The sequence below is a fragment of the Microtus oregoni genome, unplaced genomic scaffold (assembly GCF_018167655.1).
Source record: "Microtus oregoni isolate MIOR12 unplaced genomic scaffold, Mior012 000002F_ref0000024, whole genome shotgun sequence".
Classification (NCBI taxonomy): domain Eukaryota; kingdom Metazoa; phylum Chordata; class Mammalia; order Rodentia; family Cricetidae; genus Microtus; species Microtus oregoni.
This window is the reverse complement of record NW_024543061.1, coordinates 82,337,669-82,359,490: the sequence shown is the minus strand read 5'-3', so window position 1 is coordinate 82,359,490 and position 21,822 is coordinate 82,337,669. Positions and strand designations below refer to the sequence as shown.

General features: G+C 43.8%; 1 protein-coding gene across 1 annotated transcript in view; it reads left to right on the top strand.

The window, feature by feature from the left end:
* The window catches only part of St8sia1 (ST8 alpha-N-acetyl-neuraminide alpha-2,8-sialyltransferase 1), a 150,871-nt gene extending 142,170 nt beyond the window's left edge, over positions 1-8,701 (top strand). The window contains exon 5 of the mRNA XM_041637806.1: positions 1,157-8,701. Within this exon, the coding sequence (XP_041493740.1) occupies positions 1,157-1,643 (487 nt within the window). The 3' untranslated portion in view covers positions 1,644-8,701. The remainder of the gene's footprint in view (positions 1-1,156) is intronic.
* Positions 8,702-21,822: the final 13,121 nt, after the last annotated feature.

Here is a 21,822-nt window from a genome sequence, read left to right as displayed (position 1 = left end):
ATTTTGATATGAGGGTTTGTGCCTTGTCTTACTGTAACATGTCATGCCGTGTTTATCTCATGTTGCTGGGAGGTCTGCCCCTTTCTGATGGACAACAGAGGAATGGATCTGGGAGAGAAGGAAGGTTGGGAGAGGAGCTGGGAGAAGTGGAAGAAAGGAAAACTGTAGTCAGGATGTAGTATATGAGAGAAGAGTAAATAAATTTTTTAAAAAGAGGCATTCACCTGAGACAATGGCTTGGTGAAGTAAGGAGTGCAGATATGAGGACCCAAGTTTAAATTTCCAGAAACCACATAAAACTGGGAACAGTAGCAGGCATCCATAATCCCAGAGCTCCATAGTGAGATGAGGAACAGAGACAAGAGGATCCCTAGAAGCTTTGGGCGTTACTGGCTTGGCTTACACGATGGGAAACAACAAAACCGAGAAAAGCTATCTCAAAATCAAGGTGGAAGGTGAGGACCAACACCTGAGGTTGCCCTCTGACCCCCACAATGTACGGTATGCCCATAGGCACATGCTCATGCAAGGTTAATAAAAGGTTAAGTGAGGTCACAAACATGCTATTAATTGTCTTTCTCTCATGTCTGGCATATAGGAGGCCTTCCATACATTTTAGTTGCATTCATTTGAATCAGAGATTCTCTCTACAGGTGGCTCTGGATGAGCAGAGACAAGCAGAATTCAGAATTCACCAGAGAGGGATGTGGGCAGCTCTCTGCATGGAGCTACAACAGTAACAGGCCTCAGTTTTCCTTTGTACCTACAGTTAGAGCATTGGCCAACTAAAGACTTATGGAACATGGGATTTTGATGGGAAAAGTTGTCTTACAAGTGATTCTTTTTAATCTTCTGCTGAGGAAACCAGTTTTGTTTTTGCCACTAACATCACCCTAATCAGCAGTCTTGACAAAGCCACAAATCTTAAGTCACTTTCCATTGCAGGCGATAACAAAATACACAGTTGATGTTGGCCTAGGAGAACTTCATTAAGGAATGTTGATGAGTATCTGATGAGTTGGGGTATCTGATGAAGTTTCAGGCCAAGTGTTGTGTGTGTGTTCTGTTTGATAACTTCAACCATCAGAGGACGGGGTGACTGGGCTTTGATGTGTCTGTGTTTCTTAGGTCTGATTGAGTCTTTTATTTTCCATAGGTTTCAAAACCTGCTCTGGTCCAGAAAGACATTTGTGGACAACATGAAGATCTATAACCATAGCTATATCTACATGCCTGCTTTTTCTATGAAGACAGGAACAGAGCCGTCTCTCCGTGTATATTACACACTGAAAGATGTTGGTGCCAATCAAACAGTGCTTTTTGCTAACCCCAACTTTCTGCGGAGCATTGGAAAGTTCTGGAAGAGCAGGGGAATCCATGCCAAGCGCCTGTCTACAGGACTGTTTCTGGTCAGCGCAGCCTTAGGCCTCTGTGAAGAGGTGGCCATCTATGGCTTCTGGCCCTTCTCTGCAAATATGCACGAGGAGCCCATTAGTCACCACTACTACGACAATGTCTTGCCCTACTCGGGCTTCCACGCCATGCCTGAGGAATTTCTCCAACTCTGGTACCTTCACAAAATTGGTGCGCTGAGGATGCAGCTAGACCCATGTGAGGAGCCATCACTTGAGCCCACTTCCTAGGGACCAGAAGAAGAAAGAACTGGGCTGGGGAATATTTTTGCTAGGTTTTCTATATGACTTCCAAAAGGAGTGGCCAAAGCGTGTCATGGATTGGCATGATAGGAACCAAACAAAAACCCAAGCAAAACTTTGTGTTTGACGTTAGCTTGGCGAACACTAAGAAGTAAATGTTCTGGGGGAAGATCTTATAGTGTGTCGTGGATTTACAACTGGGATCCCAAGGAGGTGATGCCGGCAGATGATGTGTCTGTGGTTCAGATCTAGAAGATGATATGCAAGGAACAGATGAAGTCTGATTGCTGAGGCCGAGGGGCTCATCAAGGCAGCATGTGGGAGATGCTGGGGTACTGCTAACAGTCAATATGCCGTGGCATCGCAGTCATTTTAAAAGACCTGTCTTATTGAGACTGGCATTAATTAGAACTGTAGGTTTTTTAAAAATTATTATTTATTTTTGTCATGTTTAGGGCTGTGGGTGGATGATGGGGTAGACTTACAAAATCTTTCCTGCTGATTTTTGTGATTCGTTAAAACAAGTCTATGTTGGCTACAGTCCCCTCCGCTAGTACAGTTTTAAGTAAGAATTGCTTCTTGCCTCTTTGCTTAGGTCTATTTAGTACGAAGCTCTGTTGACGTTAGACTGGTTACAGCCACCAGGCCATGACTCAGCTCTGACAGATACATGAAAATAATCTTTGATTACTTTGATTTATAGTCTAGATAACAGGACATGCTTCCTCACCCCAGATGCTGAGAGAGAAGCTCAACTTTAGGTTCCTGTTACATCAACCCATAGACTCTGATGCTGGTATTTTCCCCAAATCACTCTGCACACAATTGTTTTATTCACTTGTAAAAGGGCAAAAGTGTATTCATTTAATGAGAGGTGAAGTAAGAACTTAGTCTCTGAGGCCGACAGACCAGGAGGCAGGGCTCTTTTCTCTTTAACGTGAATATTTTCCTTTAAGGTAACTCATGCATACTTACACATGAATATTCCCTTTCAAGATGATGTGTGTGCATGTACACATGAGTATAAACACATGTGCTCTGACACACTATACAAAGTAATCAAAGATTATTCTCATGTCACTGTTGAAACCGAGCATGCGTGGTCTGGAGTGTATAACCAGCGTGGAAGCGCTACAGAGACGTCGTATGGAATCCATTTCATGTTGACATAAGTTGAGCTGGCATAGCAGTTACTGTCCGTTTGCATGCCAGCACAGGGTGCAAGGTTTACCCTCAAAAACGTAATCCAGGATGAGAACTGCTGTCTTATTCATTCTGCCTCCCCCACCCCCCAAATCTCATGAATGGGCCTTGTGCTGAGCATAGTGACAAGGGACCTGGTTCATGCAAACGAGCAGGTAGGAACCACTAGCTCTGTATTTTCTGTGTCAGGTGCGGCTGCTTGTGCAGCTTGGTACAGCTGCTTTGACACAAGGGAACTCCACGGCCAAATGTGTCTACTGTAAGTAAGGGACACGCAGGGACATCTTATGTGGTTGTTAGGCTCCAAGGAGCTGTGAAAACTCACGTTTATTCTTTCAAGTGTTGTCATGTGTGGGTAAAACTGACCCCCAAGCACTACTTCACTTTGAAGGTGTGAACTTAGTATATTGACCACGTCTATGAAAACAGGGGGCTTTACAATGAATGCTAATTTACAAGTTATCAAAGTTATGGAAGAGTTGCACGTTGCCAAATGTGATCAAATATCCAGGTTACTCTAGAAATTAACATTTGAACTGATACAGGTTGTACTGATGTTTAGAGAATGAAAGGTTTGGGAAGTTCACCACTGTGCAGGCTGGCCTGGTGTTTCCATCTTGTGTGGTAGCTCCAGGCTATCAGGAAGGCAGTGTTAAATGTGTCAGTCCTGTCTGTACAACACTTAATATAATCCCTGTTTTGAGGGACTAGTATTTAATAATTACCTAAGAAAGAATGAATTTCTACCAATAGACTTTATTAAAAGTATAAAAGGCCTAGAAAAACAGCACATACAAAGATTAATTAAATGTGCAGTCAGATGAATGCATTTCAGAACTGGTCAGAATCTAAGCAAGAAGCTCATAAAATCCACACATCCCAGTTCATGGAGAAGGCTTCTGGGAGTCTGAACGCTCACTGCAGGTCCTGGAACAGGTCCACGTAGGAGTCATGGGTTTCGTCTACAAGCTGTAAAGCTAGTCTACCTGGCATCTGAACTGCAGAGCAGAAATGGTCAACACCGTCAGGTAGAGCTGTGCTTTCACCCACGATGACTGCCCTTCCCTCCCAGGGGCCATAGGCCAACACCTGGGGACATTTTCTTGTTATGACCAGGAATGCTAGCTGCTTGCAGTGGGAACAGCCATGGACGGTGGTCCAGCAGCAATGGGTCGGCCACTTGCCGTAAAGAATGGCCTAGAGAAACGGTAGTGGTGTGGAAATTAAGAAACCCCAGGTTAGACCAAAAGAAAAGCTTGTTTGTGCCATTTGCCCTTTAGGACACAGGTGTAATGTTCATGGCATGAACAGCATTGCTGCAACCTTCCATTATTTTATAGTGACAATTCATAGGTGCATATGTCATATACGTAACTTTATGTGTGTTTGATTAGATGATGTAGCTAAGCAAGAGGTAGGTGTGGCTGAATGGGTGTCTCTCTGAGTATGTATATATAACTATGTGTGTGTGTTTAACATTATTTTTAAATAATTGTGGAGAAACCTCTTCAGAATCATCCCTAGAACCTTCTGGAGTACTCTATTACCTTTAAGAGGTTGGGGACTATTAAATTCTACTTCTCGAAATTAAGGCCTTCAGCTCTGGGCCTGTTCCATTATTTAACATATTTGACCTTTTACTTTCAGACAGAAGGGATTTGGGTTATGATGGGCATAGTCAATAGAAAACACTGAATTGACTTCAGTGCATCTTGCAAGAGATGACACCCCTCCCTACCAACAATTAGGCCAATGCTTTAAATGTGTATATGTATGCATGCATGGCAATTCATATGAGAGAGAGAAGGAAAGAGAGACACAGAGAGAGACAGAGACAAAAGTAAGATTGCTGATTCACGGGGAAAAGGATGCAGAGACTACACATGAGCACCCAGGCAGGAATTCTCATTTTACTCAACTGCAACTGGAGAATTGCTTTGGTTCTCAAGTCCCTGAGCAAGAATGGCTGCTATCTGATTTCAATCACACTTCAGTAAGAATTATGCCAGGTGAAGAGTAAGTCATCCCACCAGAAATAAAGCTTGTACCTGAAAGCCCTTTCCACGGAAGATGACCCCTGGACCAGTGTGCTCGCCACTATTAAATGCTCTACAAAAGTATATCAAAATTGTGTACCTAAACTAGATTGCTCACTTTTATGACTTCGCCAAAGGGAGGGAGCAGATAGAGGGCCTTCTCAGCCCTTAAGAGTTCTGACTGCCCCTGCAGAGGACCTGAGTTCAGTTTCCAACACACACACACACACACACACACACACACACACACACACACACACACGTCCTTGAGCAGAGCTGCCTGTCAGTCCAGGTCCAGGTGAGCTGGCGCCCTCATCTGCACTCCATGGATGCTGCATGAAAGTGGGACCATATACCTACAAATAATTAGTAAATACATCTTAATAAAGGTAGAGAATTAATTCTCAAAAGGAAGATGTTCAGGTAGTGCCAATCTTCAGTTTAAATTTCTGTGTTTGAAAAATATCAACTTTGTTGAATTTTTGCTGGCAAATCCTTGTCAGGAGATATCTAATGAAAAAAATAGTCACCAGTGCACTGAGAGCATTCACCTTATGAGCTTGCACATGCCAATCTGGGTGCCCTGTGGCAGAGTCTGATCACCTTGACCCAGTTACATATGATCATGAGTAGTAGACTTCTCTTCTCTGTGCACATGGATGAGCTTTCTGAGTCCCTGAAGCTAGGGAGAGATCAGATACCCCACAGTTCCTCTGCTTTCTTTGAAACCACGGACTTCTGAAGTTCAGAGTGTGTACCACTAACTGTGAGACCACAGGGTTTATTCTCAGCCCTATACAGTTCCTGTTTTGTTAAGTGGGAGGGTCTCAAATTTGTAGACATCCCTCACACTCCCAGGCACACACACACATGTGCATGTACACAAACACAAGAATATGAATAGTATCTGCCTTACTCTCGGCTTTAATGTGCCATTTGACATTTTCACGTACCTCCCAGAGATGAATGATTGACGCGTGCACATGAATGGAACCATTCTTCGTACTTTCTAACCTCATTGCAACAAGGAAGGAACGCGCTTCTGCTTCCTTGTTTGGGTTTTCTCTCTGTTGCTGACATTTGTAGTCTCTTTTCCTTTAACACAGAGGAACAGGCATATTGAAGTGAGTTATAATGTTGTGAGTACTTGAGTAACAGCCAAAGCCCTTGACTCTCACTTGTTAGGCCACAAGAGAGGAATTACTTTTTATGGTTGCTCATCTGACCAAGACTTTCAGTCTCACTGATGTGTTCAAAACCTTCCTGGTTTCGCTTTTCAGTTAAAACTGTTGGGATTAAACCACTAAGGCAGAGTTGTCCAGGAGTAATGGTATAATATCCAAATATAGTTCGTGCTTCTTCTAGCTTCCGTGTAACTAGATTTCCTCCAGGTTCCTGTCACTTTCAGATGTGTGTTTCATGCCATTAACAGTAAACGCCAAGTGATGGAACTAAATCCAAAGCAGAGAAAACTGTGTTCACAGAATTCTGGATTTCTCTATACAGTAATAGAAAGAAAAAATGGAATAGAGAAAAAATGTAACTGAAATAAAAGCTAAGAGAAAATAGTGATTTTTTTTCCACTGCAAAGGACCTACTGGGAAGGGTCTTAGCCTCAGGAGGCAGCTCAGCAGACAGGAAACAAGGAGTTGTTGTCTTACAATGCAGTTGCAAGAACAGAATGGCTTCAAGATAACAGAAAGGAAGTGTGTTGCCTTGTCATCTTTAGGGTTAGGATGAAAAGATGATGTACCATGAAAATGGATATCGAGGCTGTTGCAGGGAAGACTCTAAGCTGGTACCTGTATTCTCATGTGGATCTTGGCAGTCTTGAAGACCCCAGGTTCCTGCCCTCTCCAGGAAGTACCCTCCTGGGTGCCTGAATTTGATGAAGTAAACACCTACACATCACTCTGTCACCTCTCTTTACAGTTATATTCTCAAGGTGAGTTCTAATTTAGCTCTTCTGTCAAGATGGTGCAGCAATGGTGGTTAATGTCACTCTGATGTTGACTGCTGGACATGGTCACCATACACTGCACATTAGCAAGAGTTAGTCTTAGCTTCCGGTCCCCACAATGATTCCCAAAAGAGGCAACAGCAACTTAGATTTATTATCCTTCGTGTTTTAGTTCAATCTCTCTCTCACCCTCCCTCTGTCCCTCTCTCCTTCCTTGTGCTATTTATGTCTATGGAAAACAGGAAATGATTTGGTAATGTTGGGGAGTGGCAGAAGGTGCCTTAACTTTTCCTGGCTTGGCTCTCCTCTTACATACTCCATGTGTCTGTTGCTTTGCAGATGTTTCTATGTCTGTCCAACCTGTACCTTTATCGTCAGCAAGGACCCTTTTAAATGTAGCAAATGGGACTGTTTTATAGAAATTCCTGATAGTGCATAGGCCTTGGAGAAGTCTGATAATGGTGTGTACATATCCTTTGCTCAGTTGTGGAACATTTTCTAAAGTCTTTTAGGTGATACCTACAGAAAATTCCTAGAGTTAAGAATGTTTTTCCAGAAAGCTCCAGCATTCGTGGAAGCAATGATCCAACCTATTGCTGTCTTCCATTCTGTCTTCAATATGACAGTCTTCTCTCTCCAGTTAGGGTGACTGCTGGTGCACCAGAGAGATACTACCTATGAGAAGGGGAGAGGAAGGACATACAGCACACTATTCTAAAGCCTGCTTCATCTTAAAAGATTCTGTATTATTAGATTTATAGTTATCACGCAGCATAGTTTGATCTGCAAAATATTGGGGAAAAATTTTTACCTTTAGCCTCTATCATTGCTCATTCTAGACTATTCCACATGTATGCAAGTGGTTTTATCAGTGTATATTTTCAGAGGTTGGGTAAGAGTAAAAATAAGAAATTTTAAATATTCTTTCTCACCTACTGCCTATTGGTCCACGATAATTCTGGGAAAGACTTTTAGATCAGACTATAAAATTGAAGTTACCTTTGAAGTGTTTACAGAGTGCCTTCCTCCTATTAAAGCCACCTTTGATAGACAGGAAGTGTGGGAACCCAATGCTCTTCACTGATAGACAGGAAGTGTGGGAACCCAATGCTCTTCACTGATAGACAGGAAGTGTGGGAACCCAATGCTCTTCACTGATAGACAGGAAGTGTGGGAACCCAATGCTCTTCACTGATAGACAGGAAGTGTGGGAACCCAATGCTCTTCACTGATAGACAGGAAGTGTGGGAACCCAATGCTCTTCACTGATAGACAGGAAGTGTGGGACCCCAATGCTCTTCACTGATAGAAAGGAAGTGTGGGAACCCAATGCTCTTCACTGATAGAAAGGAAGTGTGGGAACCCAATGCTCTTCATTTCTCTTCTTTTTAAGAATTTTATATAAAAATGTAGCAGGTCAGAAAAGCAGTTTAACCGGTACTTTTTATGGCGTGACTTGAAAACAGTGGTGCCTATCTGGTGGCTGAGATGAGTGGAGATGTCCCGAGCAGGGTCACTGGGAAAATACCTTTTCTGTGGTGTGTTCATGAACCGTGCTGGCAGTGAGAAGGCGAACCAAGTCTCAGTTTCTCTACCTCCCTTCCTTGGAGAAGATTTGGAAATGTACCCTGTGAATAAAATGGGTTTTTTTCTCAATGCAGTTTGTGGAGTCCTCTTATTCCTGTGAAGTGTGCTCACTATTTCCTTCTCACTTCTCTATGTGGTTTCTATCAACCTTGACTACCCGGCTCGACTCTTCCCAAACAGGCTGATGAGGCGGCTCAGTGGGTCAGGGAGCCTGCTGCCACCCCTGACGACCTGAGCCTGATCACGGGGGTCTGCATGATGAGTGACGGCTCCTAAAAACTTCCTCCAACCTCCACACATGCCCACACAGGTGCACATACACACAACATTAATAAATAAAACCTAATACAAAAGATAAAGGAAAAATACACACAGAGTAGCTGTGCAAATAGAATGCCACATGGGGCTGGTGGGATGGCTCAGTGGCTGGAGAAGCTTGCCACTGGGTCTCAATTTGATTCTTGGAAGCCACATGGTAAAAGGAAAGCTGCCTTTTGGCCTCCACATGTATGCCATGTGAATAAATATAAAATAAGTAAATGATACATAATTGTAAAACAAATGAATTAATGTGATTTTAAAGTTTTTTAACTTTTATTTTACATGTATGGTGTTTGCCTGTATGTGTGTCTGTGTGTGCACCATGCAGGTGCAGTGCCTGAGGAGGGCAGAAGAGGGCGTCAGAACCCCTGGGACTGGAGTTATGGGTGGTTGTGAGCCACCAAGTGGGTGCTGGGCATTGAACTCAGGTTGTCTGGAAAAGTAACGAATGTTCTTAACCATAGAATCATCTCTCCAACCCCATATACTGGGAACATTTTCATGATAAACAGTGAAATGAAAAGTTGAATTAAAAGACAATAAAGAGCTTATTGGTGTCAAACTAGACGTCAGTCAAGACTATTCTGATGTTTGCATGTGGGGAGCAGACAGACACTAAAACCTGGACATGGGGACTGTTGACATCAGCTTCTTACCTGGTGGCTGTCTGGGGACTGGCTCTACGCCAGAGTTGACTCGCATCTGAGCTTTTGCTGGCTGGGCACTAGATAATCATAAGAAGCAGGTTATCCTTGGCCCCTGTCTGTGATTCCAGGCATAACCTCTGTACCTGATACCCTAACCATGTGGTAGAGAAGCCCAGAGAGAGAGAGAGAGAGAGAGAGAGAGAGAGAGAGAGAGAGAGAGAGGTGAGATCATCACAGGCATCCTGGCCACGCTGTTTGGTCGGAAGCTTTTTACAAAGATGAAGGCTGAGATATGACATCGGTCCCTAGAGCAGTCTGGAGTTGCCCACAATGCTCTTCTCCACAGAGCACACAGTCTCCATCTAATCTAAGCAGACATTTATCCTGAGTCCTCCTTTTCTATCCTCATTGTTTTCTGCGAACATCAGCATCTATGAACTCAATGGTATTTACCATGTTAATATTATGTACTGCATACACTATCTGTCTCAGCGTTTCTATTGCTGTGAAGAGACACCATGATCACGGCAACTCCTACAAAGAAAAACTTTTGATTGGGTGGCTTAGAGTTCAGTGGTTCATTCAGTTTGATATCCTTATGGCGGGACATGACAGCATGCAGGCAGATGGGTGCTGGAGAGGCACCTGGGAGTTCGAAATTTTGCACAGGCAACAGAAAGTAAACTGAGACACTGGGCAAGGTTTGAGTATATAGGAGACCTCAAAACCCGCCTCCTCAGTGACACGCTTCCTCCAACAAGGTCACACCTATTCCAACAATGTCACATCTCCTAACAGTGCCACTCCCTAAGAGATTATGGGGGCCAATTATATTCAAACTACCACATTCCACTCCCTGGCCACTACAAGCTTATAATTATATCATAATGAAAAATGCATTCAGTCCAACTTCAAAGTCCTCACAGTCTATCCCAATCTCAACAATGATTTAAAGTCCAAAGTTCAAAGTCTCTTCTGAGATTCATGCAATCTATTAACTGGAATTTCCTATAGATACAAATAAAAAAAAACAGATCGCATTCTTCCAATATATAAAGGCACAGGATACACATTACCATTCCAAACCATAGGGAAGGGAGCATAGTGAGGAAACACTGGACCAAAGCAAGACTGAAAACCAGCTGGGCAAACTCCAAACTCTCCATCTCCATGTCCGATGTCAAAACGCTCTTCAGATCTCCAACTCCTTTCAGCTTTGTTGACTGCAACACACTTCCTTCTCTTGGGCTGGTTCCACTCCCCGTTAGCATCAATCCTTGGCAGGTATCCCACAACTCTGGCCTCTCCAACATCTCGGGGTCTCCAAGGCAACCTAGGCTTCAATTTCACAACTTCATGCAATGGCCTCTCTAGGCCTCCATTCAGGGACACCTCTGACACATATCTGACCTCAGCAGTTTCCTTAGTGGTGTGGGCAAAGTCCATAGCCCCTTTCTTCTATCCTTAATTCCAGAGCCATTTGACTGAAGCTGCCAAATTCTGCAGCTTACTTGGGCTGGAAGTGGCCCTTTATTCAATTACATCCATCTTCACGAACTCTGCTTGTGATGGTTTCTTTCACTCTCCTAAGCTTGGCTATCCTGAAGCCGGATCTGTAGACCAGGCTGGCCTCAAACTCAGAGACCCACCAGTCTCTGCCTTCCCAGTGTTGGGATTAAAGGTGTGCCCCACTGCACCCAGCTCTAAGCTTTTCTTTAGTTCCTTTTCACAAATTGGAAACTTAGCTGGGTAGGATCTTGCCCTGACGTCACCTCTTCCTTTATTCCATTTCTTAATCTGTTGATCTTGAATATAGGACTTTAGCTCCATTCCACTTCCTGATGTACATTTTGTATTTTTCCATGCTCAGCTTGCTCCTTTTCATTATAAATCTGTAGAAGAGTAAACAGTAATAACCACACAATCCTGGGGAGGAGAGACAAGAGGATCCCCGGAGTAGCCTTCCTGCTTAGCCTGAGGGTGAGCTCCAAGGCCAATATAGAACAGGTGTCAGAGGAGCCAGATGGTGTTCCTGAGGATGACACCTGAAGTTGACATCTGACCTTCACACACATGTGCACATATGTGTGTGCTTGCTTGCACACACACGTACCCACAGCCATGGCCACATACACACACACTGAAAAGGAAGGCACTGGCAAATGGACATCTTGGTGGTCTTTCACAGTGAGTGCACAGGTTACACCATCTATTGCTGCTTGACTTAAAAGCATTTATTTGGTGGGGCTGCCACATCTTTTTCCACCTTGAGTAGCATTGTTGAGCCCAGGACAAACTGTGTTCCTGAGCAAATCTCCCTAAGAACACCCAGATCGGGAGAGGCGCAGAGACGGAGAGGCTTCCATTGCTGGTGGGAATGCAAACTTGTGCAACCACTCTGGAAAGCAGTGTGGCGGTTTCTCAGGAAATTCGGGATCAACCTACCCCTGGATCCAGCAATACCACTCTTGGGAATATACCCAAGAGAGGCCCTATCATACAACAAAAGTATATGCTCAACTATGTTCATAGCAGCATTGTTTGTAATAGCCAGAACCTGGAAACAACCTAGATGCCCTTCAACAGAAGAATGGATGAAGAAAGTATGGAATATATACATATTAGAGTATTACTCAGCAGTAAAAAACAAGGGCTTCTTGAATTTTGCATGCAAATGGATGGAAATAGAAAACACTATCCTGAGTGAGGTAAGTCAGACCCAAAAAGAGGAACATGGGATGTACTCACTCATATTTGGTTTCTAGCCATAAATAAAGGACATTGAGCCTATAATTCGCCATCCTAGAGAAGCTAAATAAGAAGGTGAATCCAAAGACAAACACATAGGCATCCTCATGAATATTAACCTTCATCAGGCGATGAAAGGAGACAAAGACAGAGACCCACATTGGAGCACCGGACAGAAATCTCAAGGTCCAAATCAGGAGCAGAAGGAGAGGGAGCACGAGCAAGGAACTCAGGACCACGAGGGGTGCACCCACACACTGAGACAATGCGGATGTTCTATCGGGAACTCACCAAGGCCAGCTGGCCTGGGTCTGAAAAAACATGGGATAAATCCAGACTAGCTGAACATAGCGGACAATGAGGAATACTGAGAACTCAAGAACAATCGCAGTGGGTTTTTGATCCTACTGCACGTACTGGCTTTGTGGGAGCCTAGGCAGTTTGGATGCTCGCCTTACTAGACCTGGATAGAGGTGGGCGGTCCTTGGGCTTCCCAAGGGTCAGGGAACCCTGATTGCTCTTCGAGCAGATGAGGGAGGGGGATTTGATCGGGGGAGGGGGAGGGAAATGGGAGGCGGTGGTAGGGAAGAGGCAGAAATCCTTAATAAATAAATAAATTAAAAAAAAAAAGAACACCCAGATCCCCAGACTGTGCCACCGTCTTCCCTTCTTCTTGGGTATTGTTGACAACTTGGTTGTTTCTCTCTGTAGTATGGAAACATGTTCTGCAAAACATCACAATTTGCACTAATTTATGTCCTGTTATGTGATCTTCCTGCCTCCTTTTAAGGATAATGGTCCATGACTTTATACATGCACATATAAAATGGTTAATATTTGAAGATACTGAAATGACCTAAAATTCATCCACAACCAAGCAATGATGCAAACAAATGCCACAACTCAACTGATGTGCACCAGAGAAGCTTGTAGCCAAGTTTCCAAGTGAGTGCAGGAAATGACCATTATCCCAAAATTGCCACACAGCTGAAGTATAAGAAATGAGGCGGCAACAGCAGGATGCGATTTGCTCCCAAAAATGTCAAAACATGAAAAGTGTCTACTTCAGAATCAATAGGATGCTTTTATTCCCCATTACTGGAGTAAAATAAAAGCGTTTATGAGGAGGCTTTGGCACACGAGAGGGCTGCCATCAAGGAAATGAACGCGCCCATGCCTGCTGCTGTCCCTTCCTCTCCCAGTGAGTCTTAGCGACGGGAGAGAAAAGGATTGAGTCAGACATAGCTCCCTCGACAATCTGCTCAAATTCTCATGAACTTGAGCTTCAGTAGACATTAGTTGGACACTAGGGGGCTCTAACACACAAGGTGTTATGAAAATATCCGACGCCTATTTGCTTCTTTGCTTTTAAAATTCATGCCCTGGATGAGTATGCAGCACTGCCTCTCTGGGGAATGTAAGGATGACTGGTCTCTGAAGGCGGCCGTGAAGAGATCCCAGTGGGGTGGGAAAGATCAAGTATCACTGCAAGTGAAAACAGGGAGACAAGTTAGGAAAGATGACTGAAGAGGGCTGAACGTGATGGTGTATGGCCACTCATTTCAACACCCAGGATGCCGAGACAGGAGGACTGAGGACTGTGAGCTTGATGCTAGCCTGTGCAAAAGAACACACACACACACGTTTAAGATTCCTTCTCTAGCTCATCAGGTCAAGTTTCTTTAGCTCGGGGGGGGGGGGGGGGGAATCTGCTTAATAATGGCGCCAGGTCCTGCATTCCAGGGAATCTCACTGACTAGGGTGTGGGCAGCGTAATAACAGAGGCACTGCCTCTTGCAAACATACTTGAGGAAGGATCCACAGGCATCTGTGAGTCCAAAGACCCAAATCATGCTGACTCAGCGTGACTACATGAAAACAAGCCCTCATGGAACCCTGGCCCAATCCAATAACCACAAGGCCTGCAGAGCAGCCATTCCTAACTAAGCCCCTTGGCAGCAGGTGTGGATCAAAACACACTAAAGCCAACCTTTCAAAGTGGAGATAAATGGCCACAGTCGAGGTGTCAAACAGTTTGCTGAACGCCATCCTCTGAATCAACAGCTAAGGAGGAAATGAAGGCCTCGGAGAAAGGCCAGCCAGGCTGTGCTTTAGGAAACAGTACATTTCTATGGTTCGGAGAAAATAGTATAATAAAAGGGGAGGTTGCAGGGGAGAAGAAAGTGGTCAACGATGAGGAAAGATGAAATGAAGGGACAAACAGGAAGAGGAGAAGTAGAAGTAACCAGGAAAACCAAAACAAAAGCACCACCAGCAGGGTGTGGGGGCGTATGCCTGTAATCTTAAGAATGTGTGAGGTGGAGGCAGGGGAATCAGCAGTTTGAGGACAGCCTTGGTTATATGAGACCCTTTACCTGAAAAGCAAAAAAGAAAGAAAAGAAGAAGACCACACACAATTATTGTGTGTTTCCAATAGCGTTTCTGTGAGTTAGAAAACTACAAACCAAATTTCTAATTAAAGAGACTTACAGAAATTTGTAGGGCATCTCTCTCTCTCTCTCTCTCTCTCTCTCTCTCTGGATTGTTGGGTTCTAGGTATTTACATATTTTAACAACTTCATTCAGTATAACTGGTATGTAATAGATCACACATATTTAACACGTACAGTTGACGTCCATGCCTGCCAATGAACCCTCTACAATCAACAAGAGTCAATCAATAAGACCAGGTTTCTTGTGCTCCTATCATTGTTCCAGGTTGACAACCTTTACCCTGCCCACTCCCAGACACAACTGACCTGTGCCCTTTCATCATACAGATTTTGTAATTCCATATAAATAAATAAAATCATGTCAGGCATAAGCTCCTTTGTCTGGCATTTTTTCACCCAGCAACATGGTTTTGAGGATGCTGCCCATGGGAGAAGGTGCCAGTGTGAAGTCCTTTCCATTGTGGGACTGATCCCATCAGGTGGACGTGCCCTACACTGTCCAACACGTGCTGGTTCCTGGAGGTTTTCCTTGTCGTTTTTGGCTACTACACATCAAAGGGCCGTGGTGTATATGAAAGCTGGCTTCCTCTGGTGAGCACCCAGCGTGGAACGGCTGCAGGGAAATGTTTGGTCTTCTGGAAGCAACTACACTGTTGCAAAGTGTGTCACTTTACTGGGCCAGTAGCAGCTATAGGAACAATAGTTTTCCATATTTCCAGAAAAACTCGTGATCTTTTTAATTCTTGTCAATTAAGTTTAGTCATTTAATCTTGACCGCCTATGTAAAAGTAGTCTTGCCTGGTGTCCAGTGTCTTAAAACGTTACTTCTTATATTATTTTTGAGAGAGGGTGTCTTGTTTCTATCCTATTTATTTTTGAGACAGGGTGACTCATATCCCAGGGTTTCCTCTAACTTGCTATGTAGCCAAGGATGACTGTGAATTTCTGATCCTCCTGCCTCCACTTCCTGAGTGTTGGGCACTACTGCACATGGTTTCTGCAATACTGGGAATTTACACCAGGGATGGGTGCACTCTACCAACTCAACCCTCTTTCTGTTGTTTCTATTTTCAACCACCTCCGTGAACGAGAACTCTCTCCACGCTAGTGCGTACCTTTCTGCCTACAGCAGACAGCTAGCATGTGCCTCTCTCCCAGTGTTCTGGACAACAGATGGAGGAGCATTTTCCAGCCTTGGTTTCCGAGCATCTGCGGGGCCAATAGAAAGAATGCCAAGCGGAAACTCACCTTTGGAAAACCTTTATTTCTGATCTCCTTTCCATGTCACCCGCGCCTGCGCTGCCTGTGTCTCTGTCACCGGTGCTTCTCCTTAGGATCCCTTCAACCACGTACTAACGTAATCTCTTCCGGGGTCATGCTACCTCCTCATGATTCTGGAAGTCTACCACTTATAACATCATCTGTTCCGGGGCATTTTCTCCTGCGTTAAAGGTCAACATACACCTCTCCCTGGTACCGAAATGATGGGAGGAAGATAAGAAACTGCTTTCCTAGAGTTGGCTATTTCTGTGAGCTGTCTTCACGTCACGTTTTTCACCTCTTGTTTCCTTTGCTCTTTACACCTCACATCCTGTCACAGATCCTCAGATCATTTCCTGAAGTCGGGTCCTCCCTGAAGCCATGGCTCCCTTAGAAAACTCCAAGGACGTTCTAGGAAGGGTCACCAGTAGGCCAGCTGTGGTCTAGTCCAGGCGATCTGCCTGGCTTCAGTTCTAAAACCATTCCCTATGGAGCCTGAGCTGGCTGTCTGTAACCAGGCACTGGGTACAAAACCTTCAGCCCACACCTGTACTGCCTACAGGGGCAGTGGTGGCTCAGAGCCTGTGAGAGTGGACAACCAATGAGCTGTCTCATTTGAGGCCCAAGCGGTGAAGGGAGCCCATGCCTGACACTGTCTGCATGGCCAGGAATTGGAAACTGGAAGGTTCAGGGACCTAGGTTAGAATCAAACATAACTGACCAAAAATATAAAATAAAATTAAGTGAAATAATTCCTAATGATATTCTGCTATATTCATAGATGGATGCCTAGCCCAATTTTCATCCGAGAGGTGTCATCCAGCAACTGATGGGAGAAGACGCAGAGACCCACAGCCAAATGCTAGGTAGTGCCAGGGGAACCCCAAAGAAGAGGGGAAGGAAGGACTGTAAGGGGGGTGGTCAAGAATACCATGAAAATATGGCCCACAGAATCAACTAACCAGGGTTCTTAGAGGAACACAGAGACTGAAGTGGCAATCATGGAACCTGCATGGGTCTGCTCTCAGGCTTCTGCATACATGCTGTGGTTATTACCTTGTGTTTTTGTGGGACTCCTAACAGTGGGGGTAGGGGTATCTCTGACTCTCTTGCCTATTCCTGGGACTCTTTTCTTCCTATTGGGTTGTCTCGTCCAGCCTTGATATGAGGGTTTGTGCCTAGTCTTGTTATGTTGTGTCTTGTTATGCTGTGTTTGGTTGATATTCTGAGAAGCCTTCTCTTTACTGAAGGGAAATGAAGGAGCAGTGGAACTCGGGGATGGGAGGGTGGGAGGGGAGCTGGAGGAGTGGAGGGAGGGGAGGCTTTGTTCAGGGTGCTGTATGAGAGTGTAGTGAGAGAGCTGCGGGCCTGCTTTTCATCCCACTCTGCTCCCAGCATGGCTAGCATTACACCCAAAATAACAACACACAAACTGTATTCATATAAACACTGCTTGGCCCATTAGCTCTAGCCTCTTACTGGCTAACTCTCACATCTTGATTAACCAATTTCTATTAATGTGTGTAGCACTACAAGGTGGTGACTTACCAGGAAGATTCTAGCCTACATCCATCTTGGGTCAGAACTTCATCGTGTCTGACCCACTTCCCTTCTTCCCAGCATTCTTTTCTGTCTACTACACCCACCTAAGGGCTGGCCTATCAAATGGGCCAAGGCAGTTTCTTTATTAACCAATGAAATCAACACAAACAGATTGACAGATGACAATACTACATCATGAGAGAAGAAGAAATATAAAAGAAAATAGTTAAAAATAAAAACTGAAAAAAAGAACAAAAGCAAAAAAAAGTCTCCTCCACTTGGTGAAATAATTAATAGCTTTCATTTAAAAATCAGAATTTTGGATTTGTTATGCAAACCTAAAATATTTTCATACCAGACTCAGCTCCCATGAGGCAGTAAACTATGGAGCATCTTTGTTCCAAGGAGACAAACTAAACAGGCTCCCGTTTCCCACAGTTCCACCTCTCCCAGTTATCTTCCTGCAGGCAGCAGATGGCTTTTATTATTATAAAAAATTATTTCTATTTGCACATAAAATATTCTGATTTTTTTGTAAAATATCATTTGTTTAGTTTTATAAAGATGTATATTTTAATTCACAGGGGCAGAAAAGAGCATCGGTTATAGACAGTTGTGAGTCATCTCCGAGGGCTGAGAACTGAACCCCTGGTCCTTAGAAAGAGCAGCAAGCATCTTAACTCCTAAGTCATCTTTCCAAACCCCCTTCTCTCTCCTCTCTCTCTCTCTCTCTCTCTCTCTCTCTCTCTCTCTCTCTCTCTCTCTCTGAAGGTAAAAGCTTGAGAAGGCTAAATGAATCATTAACGAAAGGCAAAAGTTTTGCTTATGGGAATCACCATAGTTAGGATGAAAACTGTCTGCTCACAGAAGATGGTCCCACATCAGCCTGCCGTGCTATTGGTAGGTGGCTGTCTTTTAAGAGCAGGTACCCAGTGCAGGAAGGTAGGCCATTGGGAGCATGCCACAAGGAGATAAGGGAACCCCGGCTTTCTCTTCTCCTTCGTGTTGCTTCTGGCTACCAGGATGTAGAGCCTTTCTCCAGTGTACATTCCCCTCATGATTCCTTATGACTCCACAAGGCTAAAGCAACTGGGCCCAGTGGCCATGTAGGAAACCTATGAAACCCTGATCCAAATCAACTCCTGTCTCAGGCATTTGTCAGAACAGCCAAAAGCAGACCAACAAGAGTGAAGGTGGTTTTTCTAAATGTTGATTATGAAAGGCTTTCACAACTATCTTGCCCTTGATGTCTTTCACTTAACTGTATCTCAGACCGTTTCCTACAGGTATGGGGTTATGTGACCTCTGGCTGAGGATTGAGTCTTCCCTCGAGAATCCAGTGCTCACAACACAGGCTCAGTTTGATTAATTAATGTTCTCCTGGCCCTGTTTTATTCTTAGTGAGAGTTTATATACTATCTGCGGGGCCAAGACTCCCCCCAAGTTCCTGTCAAAGTCAGCCTCAGCTGTCAGCTCACATACTTGGGAAGAGGCCACCTCAGTGGTTAGAGGAACTGAGAATGGAGGGGACTGTCTTACCAGAAGTCCTTGTGTTTTGACCTTATTGTCTGTGACGGAGTGTCCTTGTTGAGGGGGCAGGGAGGGGCTCTGAAAAGAGCAGCAGCTCACTGTCCTTCCCCTTTCATAGATTTTCTGGAATAAACATTTTTGGCTGCCATCTACCATTAGGGCAAGTTGTAGAAATTCATCCTAAATGTTTGTTTATTCACGTTAATTTTTAAAGACTGCTCACTCTCGACTACCAGTAGGTCTACCAGGTCTTTGGCTCTGAAAACAGACCTTGTTGATACTGTTAGTGTTGCTTTCCTATTACTTCATGAGTACAAATACTGAACCCTTTTCAAAGACATATTCAGCTCTCCTCTCATTCTTGAGTTGTTTGATTTTTTTTAAAAAAAAAAAAACTCTTGATCTTAGTAGGGTTTTTTTAAAGCCCGCCTAAAGAGCACAAAGTTTAATATATGAGTTTCAATATTTTCTGGCAGTCTGTGTCTTGCTGTTTATTCCCTTAATGATGACTTAAACCAACATGACTTCCTAACCTGTGGAGTCCAGTTTTAATACTCTAACAGTGAGTAGTTTTATCTGTCTCTTTAAAGTAGTATTTGCCTTACTCAAGATTCTGAAGATATCCTGTTTTCCTCTAGAAGAGTTTCATTTCAAACGTTTATCTATATGTAGTATAAGGTGGGATTCATGTCACTCCCAAGAATGAGTACCATTCATTGAAAAGAATTCCTCTGCTTACTCCAATTCTCCTTTGCCTTGAATCAAGTGACCATGTATGTGTGTACCATTTTCTGGACTCTATCTTCAATTCCATTGGTCTATCCGGGTAGTGTTAGGTTCAGTTTACATAACTCCTGGTTTTGGCACCCCTTAAAATCTCTGAAGCCCTAAGAGTTTTTCCCCTTTAAGAGTTATTTGGCAATTCTAGGACCTTTTTGTGTCTACATAGATGTTGCCAACTGTCATTCACTCATGAACAGATAGAGAAGTGTGATTGCCTGTTTGGATTTTGATCCAACAGTATTGATTTTATAAATCATAAGAAGAATTTAGACTTTATAATAATCCTGAGTCATCTGCTCTGTGATTTATTTCTATGATTTCTATATAGGCACTCACTAATGATCTCTGGAATGTTTTCTGTTCTCTCTCCTTTGCTTGGAACTCACTGTGAAAGACTAATACTTTGACACAATTTTTCCATATCATCATAAATAGTATTGGTTTCCAAATCCTTTCTCAAATCCTTTTTTCCTCTTTTTACACAAGAGCTCATGTAAGCCAGGCTGACTTTGAACTTCCTATGTAACCAAGAATGACAAGAAAGATTGTATACTCAGTAAGGTAACCCAGGCTCAGAAAGAAAAGCACGGCTTTTCTCTCTCGTCTTTGGTTTCTAACTCCAAATCTCCAGGTGTAAGTAAATAATCTGGAGTAACTGCAGTAACCAGGAGTAAAGGACGAGGAATGGGGATGCAGGGTAGCTCTAGAGAGTGCGATAGCAGGGACACAGGTGATATGAACAGAAAATGGGAAATCAAGGAAGGGTCTTAGTTGGGGAAGTAGGAAGGAAGATGATACAAAAAAAGAGGAAGAAGGCATAAATTACCCTAATGGTGCTTGAAAACGACATAGGGAATCCCAAAATTACATATAGCACCAATTTTAAATATATGCATTATATATGTTAAATTAAGTTACATAACTTGAGGTGACAGTATCCCCCCCAAAGAGCCATAAACTAACAGAAACCCCAGTACCAGGCATGAGAAGCCTCCCTTTGAGTTGTTGATGAGGGTTGTATAAGAGACTCCCCAAAAGCTAGTGCTATTGTCCTTGGTTGTCTCCGAAAAGCTGAAGGTGAGACCCTGTTGCTAAAGACTCCATGTGCTTTGAACATAGGACTCAGGGGATTTTAGCTGGAATTGACGAGAAAGCCTCCTCCCTAAGGACTGACTTTAATGGTATTAGAAATTGATACGCAAGCTGCCAAGGGAGAAAGCGGTCAATAGTCCAACCTAGTCATAGTGAGTAGGACAATGATGACCAGTATGGCGAGATATCCCTGTTTCCATAGCAACGCTTATCTCTTGGCGATAACCAACAGCTTTCTATTTGGACTTGAAGCCCATTCAACAGGAGAGAAACCATGCCCAGCACTGGAAAGTATAGGGCTTGTGAGGTCATGGGTCTTAACAGAGAACCTCCACCTACGACTTACTAGACGAGCATAATTTCTGACTGCGATCTAAATACTTGTTTTTATATTCATGGATGCGTGTAGCTCTCACCCCTCATCAAGGAGCTTCTGTTCATAGTAGGCAACGACCATCACAGAAAACCCCAGCTGGTCAAAATACAGAGAACAACTCACCACGGGATGCCCAGCACCCGTGAATACATCTACAACACAGTTCCTGTAACTAAGGCTCAGGGACCATCAAGAAAGAGAGGGCAAAAGATTGTAAGATCCAGAGGACCAGGAAGTCTGCTGTGAGAGTGTACCTTCTAGCCAGGACAGGGAAACTGTACCCGTGAAATCTCAACTTCATGGCTGCCTAAACAGGACCTGAACAATTCCAGCATCAGCTGATGCCCTAGTGGAGATGATGGGAATCTCATGAGCTCTATTCCTAGGTAAAGAGCTGTGAGTGATTGACAGCTGCTGAGAGAGGGGAAATCACCATTTCCCAGGGGTGAGCACCATTGATTGATTGTCTAATACTGAATGGTCATCCCTATAAGTATATATATGCAGGCAGTGCTGAGTTATTCATTTTGTAGCTATTCATTTATATGTATAGGTAACAACAAAAATGAGGAGGGTGTGAATTAGGGAGGGGGCTTGAAAGGGGCAGGGGGAGGAGGACAGAAATGAGG